The sequence below is a fragment of the Ceratosolen solmsi genome, unplaced genomic scaffold, assembly GCF_000503995.2.
Source record: "Ceratosolen solmsi marchali unplaced genomic scaffold, CerSol_1.0 scaffold1, whole genome shotgun sequence".
Lineage (NCBI taxonomy): Eukaryota > Metazoa > Arthropoda > Insecta > Hymenoptera > Agaonidae > Ceratosolen > Ceratosolen solmsi.
Genome location: NW_011948415.1, coordinates 7,771,384 through 7,781,263, shown reverse-complemented (window position 1 = coordinate 7,781,263; position 9,880 = coordinate 7,771,384). Strand labels below are relative to the sequence as shown.

Genomic DNA, 9,880 nt, shown 5'->3' with positions numbered 1-9,880 from the left:
CGAATGAACTCGGAGAGGAGAGAAGAGGAAGAGTACAGGCGTGCTGATGTTTGAGGACCAAAAGGGTTGATGCTTTCCATAGTTAGTCTCATGTGTCTCGCGATTTTCTTTTTCTTCAAATATTTCTAATTTTTCATTCATTTATATATATATATATATTTTTTTTACATAACATTAGTGTGAATTCACACGTTGCAAATCGTGTACAAAAAATGTATTCCTCTTATCATAGAACAAATTAACTATATCCTGATATAGAGTAATAGGGTGAGAGAGAGAGAGAGAGAGAGAGACAGAGAGAGAGAGACAGAGAGACAGAGACAGACAGACAGACAGACAGACGTAAAGAGACGTATTTTAAATATATCCTAAATTCTTGGTCCTCTTTTACTCAAGATGTCACTCTTCTACAGACTTTGCGTGGTTTCTTTGGGTTCAAGCTTGGAATTTCGCAAGTTTACACGCTGGCTGCCAATAAATGTCGAGACTTTGACGAGAGCATCGAACTTGGGAGCTTGCGCAACTATATGAAGCTACAGTTTACACTTACGAGAAAGCATGAAAAGGAAAAATTAAGATTGACACCCGTCACCGCGTTTCCTTGAGAATAATAATTTCATAAATGCAGAATAACTTTTACTTATACTAATAACTGAACCGTAAAAATACATATATAAATAAACGTTGATGGTTACGTTTGTTTTATTTTTTCACGACTAATGCAATTCTACTGTACGATAAACAAGTTTCAATTGCAAGGCACCTAAATTTTTACTTTTAAATTACCATTCGTAATTATCGTGAAATATTTTGCAATTGTCACATGGAGAGATTATGCCTCTATTCAAGCATAAAAATATTATTTTATTCGTTTGCTCGACACGTGCAACACGTGTAAATAGCCTATGAGACCTAAGTTTACAGAAAAATGTAATCATTGTTGAAAAATGCGTGGGCTAAATCAAAAAGTCATGCCACTTAGATTGCGAAGAATGGAGAATCGCAAATGATAAGCGTCGCAAAATTAACGTCGAAGCTACGGTCATCGTTCCCTAGTCTGCGTACATATAAGTGCGCAAAGCCGCTAGGGGTGAGATCCCAACGTGCGTAGCCGATACGAACGGGTGGAGGAAGACAGAGAAAGAGGGAGAGGGAGTAAGGGAGAGGGAGATGGTTTTACATATGCGCGCTTGGTCATATATGCGTGAAGATTGATTATGCCGCGGGAGAAAATTTGATCAATAGCTGAGGCAAACAAAGGCCCCGAAGGCCCTGGTCGGCAATGCAAATAGCAAAAATCAGCTAAGGATTAGGGTCTTTTCACTCCCTTTGGCGTCTCGCGATCTCTCGTTATATTATACATTTGTGGGTCCGGGGACAATAAATGGACTAAAACTTTATCGTTTAGCATGGCGCGCGACGATCAATCGAAACTTCCGGTTTTTGGTCACCTTGCATACTTACTTTGGCTCGCCTTTGCGGTTTCTTTGTTTATTGGAATCGATTGTCTGAGCTTTTCACCCTCGTACAATTACGATCCATTCATAGTGGCGAGAGTATGAACTGCATACCTTTATTCCACTCGTTCGCTCTTTCTCTCTCTCTCTCTCTCTCTCTCTCTCTCTCTCTCTCTCAGTCTTTCATATACTTTAAGTCACCTACGCTCGTAATCGAATTAAGATCATTATAGTAAAAAATTATCCACCTACGGTCCATATGCTCTCTCTTTCTCTCTTTCTTTATTTCTTTTTCTAAGTCTTTCAACGCTTTTTTGCTTATTGTAGGCTATTGCATTGCCTTCATTCTTTAATCCTTTGTTGAGTTCTCAAGAGCTAAGATGCTTTTACCAATGAAGAAATTAAACAAAAAGATTTTTGTTTTAAATTTGTAGGAATTTAAAATTTTATCACATTCAAATGAATAAATACATGAATATATAAAACAGTTTTACGCGTGGCTTTCATTTTGACGAAGATATCTCGTATAAGAGACACGTGTGTATCAGGAGATTGCTGAACATCTACTGCGCGACCAGTGAAACGATATGATTCGGTCAACTATAACAATTAAATGTGAACTGGCAGCTTTTATACATATACGAGTATTAAATTTAATAGTTGCAGTTACGGTTCTGTGAGTGCAAGTCTCCAATGCAATATTTGATTATGAATTTCGTCGAAATACGCATATACCAGTATATGGATTCGATTAATTAATCGAACGATAATTCATATGTGCTCCACTGACACAAATTTTCCTTCAACATGCTTGTGTATATGTGTGTCTATATATATTAATATATATAATTAGTGTCTTCAATTTCTCTTTTTTTTCATTAATAGATCTATGTCAAAATTATAATACTAAGACATAAGTAAATAAAATTCTGCGAGTTTGAATAAATAAAGCTGAATTAATGATCAAATTTTTCCATAATATCGAATATTGGAATTCTGGAATAACTTTGTCGAACACAATGACGAAGTCATAATTCGAATAGAATTCATCCATCATTACTACATATTATTTATTATAATTGAAATATACCTTATAAAATATTGACCGCGCACCATATATTCTGTATAGACACTTGCAGAGAGAGAGAGAGAGAGAGAGCAGACATTAATTAATCCGCCGAAATTGACAATTGAAAAGATAAGCTTGAAAGGAGTACGAGAAAGTCCACGATTATGGGCGAATTGCGAATGATCGACGCTCGCGGCGCTATCGAGGGTCGTCGAACGCGAGGGCTTTAATGCCACCTGTCCTCTGCTCCTCCCGGCTCCTCGGATCCCTTAACGATACTCGATCCTCCTTGCTCGCACTTAGCGACACTAATGGCGAAGGCGATTACGAGCGATCGCTGCAACTTTGGAAAGTCAAGCCGTAGCCGGAGTCGGGTTGGAATATCGAATGCCGTCGACCCTCCCCCGCGCAACCATCGTCACAATGGAGTGCGCGCCGGACGCTTTGATCGAAGCTTTGAACAAATCCCGTGCCTCGCGAGAAGAAATAACCGGGATTAAAGTAACGACGAGCGATAAGTAGAGCAAAAAGTCCGTGTCGAGGATGCTCAATTACGAGGCGACGCGTGTCATCGTTGAACGAACCGGATGGGGGGGGGGGGCTACGCCTACGTAACTGCCAGCATTGATTCGCATCGATTTCGTTTCGCCCTATTCGAAAAGCATTAACGCGGACGGATACTCAATTTGAGTAATGAGAAAAGAGAGATAGAAGAGGGAGCTCGCTTTCCCGATTAACCTCCCTCTATTCGCCATCGTGTAGGTGGGTGCCAATAATTCCCGTAATTACCGAGCGACATTCCTGGCGCAATGGATAATGGATATGGAGCCCGAGGCACGGCCGATTAGATCGAACTGGTGCCGCGAGGCTTTTTATTTCGCTCGTTCGCACACTCACGGCAACTCGGCGGACATGTGCGTTCGAATATACGAGGAGCGCCGGCATATAGATACCGGAAAACAGCGCGTCGCACGTGGAAAATGAGAGCAGAGAGAAGAGGGCGGGGGTGGTCTGCGAAGTACACGTGGATGGGTCTAGAGTGGTCGATTTCAATTGATCATGTATTCCTCGTTCGTCTTTGCCTCCCTCCGTGATTGTCGCACGGCGCGCGCAATACTCAGCGCCGATGCGTCGCCGCAATAAAGTAAGGGAGAGTGAAGAGAAAAGGCACGATAATTGCTCGTGACGAAGACGATAGGCGTTATCGACAACTTGCGAATCGTCATCAAAGGGGCCGCCGCGGCCGCTGCTACTGCTTTTCGCGCGTTATCATTAATATGGTTATTCGTTAGAGGTATCGAGTCCGAGCTTGGATCTCTTCGCGTGATTTTGTGCGAATGCGCAATGGCGTTTTATGAGTAATGCCTCGATAATAATCGTGTAGCTGGCCAAACGTAAGTTCGCTACGATTATAAATAATCCAATAACTTGTTGGGAGTTTTGGGATGAGACCTAGTTCTTTCCCCGAGGTGCACGCTATCTGAAAAATATCACCGATTATACCGATGTGACCATTCGATCGCTAATAAATACCAAGAGATAGAAAAAAAAAAATCATTATTACCGCGAGATATCGATTCTTCAACTAGATTATTACTATCGCCAATTAAACATTAATATCGCCGCTAAATTTGTACGAGGGCATACGATACTTTAATAAATGGTTCTTTGACGATACAGCAGTGATCGACTCGATATCCGTTTAATATACTCAGTATTAAAATAAATGTGTACCATTACATTTTTCAATCGATTATGAATGTGATACGTCGTTAGTTTTGGGGCCCTCGTCCAAGCCCCGCACAGATTATGCATATTTGGGCAAAAATAAAAACAAAAAAAAAAAAGCAAACAAAAAAGACGAGAAAAATATTAGGAGGAAAAAGAGTGTCTGGCGATAACTCTATTATCGGCAAATGAATAAGAGCTATTCCATCGAAATTCAATTACCGATAATTGCCGATACAATGTATCATCCGCAATCATCCATAATTCCACACATTCTCATTATCAATGATCAATGCCAGCTAACGTTTCCTTTCTTCGTTCACAGATCGGTCAGTTGAGGGATGAAGTGTCGAGGCTGCAGATCAGCCTGCAGCGCCTCCAGGAGACGAGCGCTCAGGCGACCGCTCGCCTCGAGGAGGAATTAGAGGCGCGCAGACAACACATCAGTCGACTCGAGATCAAGCTCGACAAGCAAAAGGACTACGAGGATCTGAAGCGTGAGATCAGTGTCCTTCGGTCCGTTGATCTATCGCAAATACCTACCGGCGAGCCCGGCAAAAGTCTCGAGCAGGTGCTTATGGAGCGCTCGAAAGCCCTGCAGCAAGCCGAGACCTTAAAGCCGCCAACCACACCCGACGCTCTCGGTAAGTCAATCCTACGCTGCCGCTTTATTTTTATTCTTTGCTTTGTCTTCGACGTTACGTAGATCGCTAGTGAAATAGAGCTCGAATGCGATCGTATTCGTATTTAGTGGCGAGCTGACTAGCGAACGGTAGATTATATCTAAATTCGACCCAGTCTCGGGTCACTTCACATTGCTAGAGAATATATCATTTTGTTAACAATTTATTGTTTAAGTTTATGGTTTCGATTGGCAGTAAGTAAGTGCAGAGCTATTAGAATTGAACGCGTATCTATGCGTACGCATGTGTGTACGCATGTGAACGTATAGATGCCCATGTATGCACATTCATGTGTATATGCATGCGTATATTTATGAGTGTACGCATACGTGTGCGCATTTACGGATGTGTGTACGACTGCGTGTACGAATACGCGTGTGTGCGTGTTTATGTGTTTTGTGCGTGCGCGCGCATGTATGTGTATGTATTTAAGCGTGTATGTGTATGTATGTAAGCGTGTATGCGTATGTATGTAAGTGTGTAGCTGTATGTACGTAAGCGTGTATGCGTATGCATGTAAGCGTGTATGTGTATGTATGTAAGCGCGTATGTGTATGTATGTAAGCGTGTATTTGTATGTATGTATGTAAGCGTGTATGCGTATGTATGTAAGCGTGTATGTGTATGTGTATGTATGTATGCATGTGTGTATGCATATGTATGGTACTTTGTAATCCACGCGATTTCGATGAGAAAGATTGTGGAAGCGAATGAGAAAGCTTTGCTAATTCCTATGCTGCTGCTCTGATCTTCGGTCCTGACTCTCTCTCCGAGGCTCCGTCGTTGTGAGACTTGCTATCACGGGACATTCGAGTCCTGATACTGATTATTATTAATGAATATTCTACTTTTTAATATCACGTTATTATTATTTGTAAAAACCATTGAATGACAAAGAGAAAATAGCTTTAATTATTCGAATAACCCCGCTTGCGGTTGTATTCGCACACTTCCTTCGTTTTTCAATTTCCACTTTAATTGCTTAATTTTCTCTCTCTCTCTCTCTCTCTCTCTAAATCATGTATATTCTCAAATTAATTCCTTTTTTTGCAATATACCATCATCGCATTCGCTCATTATTACCCACTATTCTATCACTAGTCTACTAAGCTGACTTTGTATCGCAAGATTTTTCTTATTTTCATTTTCACTGTCTCTCTCTCTCTCTATCTCTCTCTCTCTCTCTATTATTCTGTAGTAATTTGCTTAGGCCTTACATTTTCTTGTTTCCTCCGCTCCCCCTTTTTTTTTACACTATTTACCACATTTATTTAACGATTCCATAAGAACCTCTCTTCCTGGCTGTACAGTATTCACTCCAAAAAATTTTCGTGTGTACCTATGCTTGCGAATACGAAATAACGCAGTCAAGCACACGTAAAATCTCCGTTATTCCCTTCTTTCTCTTTCTCCATCTATCTGTTGTATCTATTTATCTCTTGAAGTTACCTTTTGTCTCACTCATTCTTTTCAACAATTTCTATATCGCGGTCTCTCACTCTCACTCTCTCTGTCTATCTGTCTGTCTCTCTCTCTCTCTCTCTCTCTCTCTTCTCTCTTTCTGTCTCTCACATACACACTGTGTTTTCTCTCTCGTCTCTCAAAGCCCATCCACAAAACCCGAAACCTTCCATCAGCCCGAACGGCGCACAACCACTACCACCGATATCATCGTGATGGCTATTGCCTTCAACTACCACATCGATGTCCACGTGGAAAGCGCGTCGCAAGGCAAATCTTTGTGCACGCAAATTTGTGGACGATATTCGCAATATTTGCGACGGGTACCGGGCTATTGTTTCGGGCACCGAGTTTATTATGAATCGATCCGAAGAGAAGACTCCGAGAGCGAGAGAGAGACGGAGGGAGATACTGCAACGTCACTCTGTTCTGTTTTCAAACCACCGAAAACTCCTCTGCCTCCTTTCTCCCCTTCCGCCCTCCTCCGAAATCCCTACCTCCCTCCCTCGTCCCCGGCCCCTCAACACCATATGCGTTTCTCTCCATATCCTATCCTCTTCCTCTTTTGCTCTACGTGTGCCATGCGTCTGGCCCTGTCGAATTCGAAGCCTTCTCCCCTTCATAGCGCACACAGACTCCAAATAAGCCAAATCTCCAAATGTCGAGTATCTCGCCATTCAAGTCTGACTCTCGCGAGTATATATGATTTGCTCTCTGGAATGAAAATTTTTACCTTCATTGTGATACTTGTAAAGGAATCATTGTAGATTGCAATTAGTAAATTAATTGTTGTGTGTAGACAAAGCTTTTCCTTGTTATTACAATTTTTAATGCTTTATGTTTTCTTTATATTTCTGAGTTAATTCAATTTTATTAGATATATATTAGTATAATCTCAATGTAATTAAAAATTTTTTCACTTGTACAATGTCATTTTTACAATATAATGTGGAAGTCGATGGATGCATCGTAAGAGAGTGTCGGGCCATGAATGGTCTATTTCCTCGAAGTAAATCAGAAAAAAAAAAAAAAAAAAAAAAGAAAAAAATCCGTTAAATGAACTAATGGCCGGTGTTTCATTTTTAAACACTGCCAATTACGCGATGACGTTTTAGTGTTCGTCCGTGTTGATCGGGTGCCTTGTTCTGTTTGGCATTGCAGGTGGACTATCGTCACCTCTGCAACGGGCCGCGACCGCTTCGCCCCACGGTGCAGTTATTGCGCCTCTATCCTCTTCCCTCGTGTCCTCCCAGCCGTCGCTTCCCAGTCGTTCAACCCCCACTCCCTCCTCAGTCGCCCCTTCGACGACATCGTCGCTCCTCTTCCCTCCGCCCCTGCAAAACGTCGAGACTTTTGGCTCGTTTCTCGGCGAGGAAATTGTCGCTAACTGGAGGCGATCCCTGGAGAGATCGTTCATGAGTCAGCAGCAGCAGCAACAGCAACAACAACAACATCAGCAACAACAACAACAACAACAACAGCAGCAGCAGCAACAGCAGCTTCAACCACAGCAGCACCAACAGCAACAGCAGCAGCAGCAGCAACCACAACAGCAACAACAGCAGCTTCAACAGCCGACGTCCCAAACCTCTACTATCGGTCTACATTCGGCCAGTTCGACGCCCGGTAGTCTCAACCACCTTCCGTCGCCAACAGATCCGATCTCCTCGTCGAGTACACCCGCTAAATCGAGCACACCTCTGGGTAGCAGCGCCGCAGCCCTCGATTCCGCGGAGAAAGCAACTACGCCCGTCTCTGGCCACGAGACCCCGGCACCACCCACGCCTTCCTCCACGACGACCCTCACTTCACCGCCAATCCTTCAGCCGCCGTCCTCCATTGTTGATTCGATCTCGATGAATGGACCTATTACGACCTCCTCGACGGCGCCGCCACCCAAGAGCCCGGCCGAAGAATCCGGCTGCCATAACAACAACAACAACAGCCATCATCTGGCGAATAACAACATCGGCAGTCTCAGCGTCCTGGATAGTCTCAAGAGTCCTTTTCGCTTCGACGAACGCTCGCATCCATTCAGATTTGGCGACGAATTCGGGGCGGCCGGTATGGCCGGAAGACTCGGAGAATCGCTCATCCCCAAGGGTGATCCGATGGAGGCTAGGCTCCAAGAGATGCTGCGCTACAATATGGACAAGTATGCCTCGCAGAACCTCGATACGTTGCATATTGCAAGGCGGGTACGTGAACTTCTCTCGATACATAATATCGGTCAGCGACTCTTCGCCAAGTACGTGCTGGGCTTGAGTCAGGGCACAGTGAGCGAATTGCTGAGTAAACCGAAGCCCTGGGACAAGTTGACGGAGAAAGGTCGCGACAGCTATAGAAAAATGCATGGGTGGGCCTGTGACGACAACGCCGTACTGCTGCTTAAATCCCTCATACCCAAGAAAGGTGAGTCCACCTGTCTTTCTCTTCTCTCTTGTGATTTTTTCCCCCCTTTGAGGTAACTAAACTATCGACAAACTCATCACAAACACATACGTACACGTCAAGCCTCTGGATTCTCGATTTCGTTCGACGACGCATTATCCGCTCGCTCCTCCGTTGCTTTTATATTTCTCATTGGCCATTGAATTACTCGGCCACATAAATCGAGAGTCCACGGCTACACTTCACACCTCTTAAAAACCTATCGCCTAGCACTGCAAAATAATAATGTTACGCCGATACTCTACTAACCATACTGCGAGCTCTCGATTAACAACAGCATTTATAGATACTCGTCTTAACTAATACATGTTGTTTCTCTCTTTGTGCAAAAAGCAACAGCAACGACAAAATTATTAACGTGATTTATCGGAATTTTTCGATTCAAGCGTGATAGAACGACCTCACGAGTGTTTAATCAAAGCCCGATAGCAAGTACATACCATTCACAATGAAAGGACTCGTTTATCCTATATATAATTATAATAAGTTTGACGAGCGATTTGACGATAAAATAAATCGCCGTTTAGGTAAGAATTGGCTCATCGATTATTATTACATGAGTGACAGCCAAGCAATGAGAGTATGAGGAATAGAGAGTATTTGGAAAGGTATCGCACGGTTTCATCAATCCAATCAGTCTATTGACCGTATCTACCTATTGATTGTGTGCCTCGGCGCATTTGTCCGATATATAGTTTAGTCTAATAGCTCCTGGGAAATAGACGACGCGGGGGTTTATTATCGTAGAAGGGTAGATCGTCGACGATGCCGAAGCCCGTCTACATAGATTCCTCAGAGATTCCTCTCGTCTATTGGTGCTTTATCCATGCGAGCCAAGGAATGGCGAGAAGAGTGAGAAAGATGGAATGATCCGACTCTCTTAGTCAGAGTATTGTAGAGCTACGGGAAGAGAAGTAATTTACACTTTTGTCTGATTGCGCCCGCGTGACTGCAAAGTTTATTACCCTTAGCCGGAAGTCTTATGACATGCAGCTGCTGCTCGATGAACGCTTCTGTCAGTCTGTCTCTTT

At 43.1% G+C, this 9,880-nt stretch overlaps 1 protein-coding gene across 1 annotated transcript in view; it reads left to right on the top strand.

The window, feature by feature from the left end:
• Window positions 1-9,880, top strand: part of cut (homeobox protein, cut) — a 121,936-nt gene that overhangs the window by 100,036 nt on the left and 12,020 nt on the right. The window contains 4 exon segments of the mRNA XM_011507798.1: window positions 4,580-4,898; window positions 7,560-7,843; window positions 7,846-7,893; window positions 7,952-8,810. Of these exon segments, the coding sequence (XP_011506100.1) occupies window positions 4,580-4,898; window positions 7,560-7,843; window positions 7,846-7,893; window positions 7,952-8,810 (1,510 nt within the window).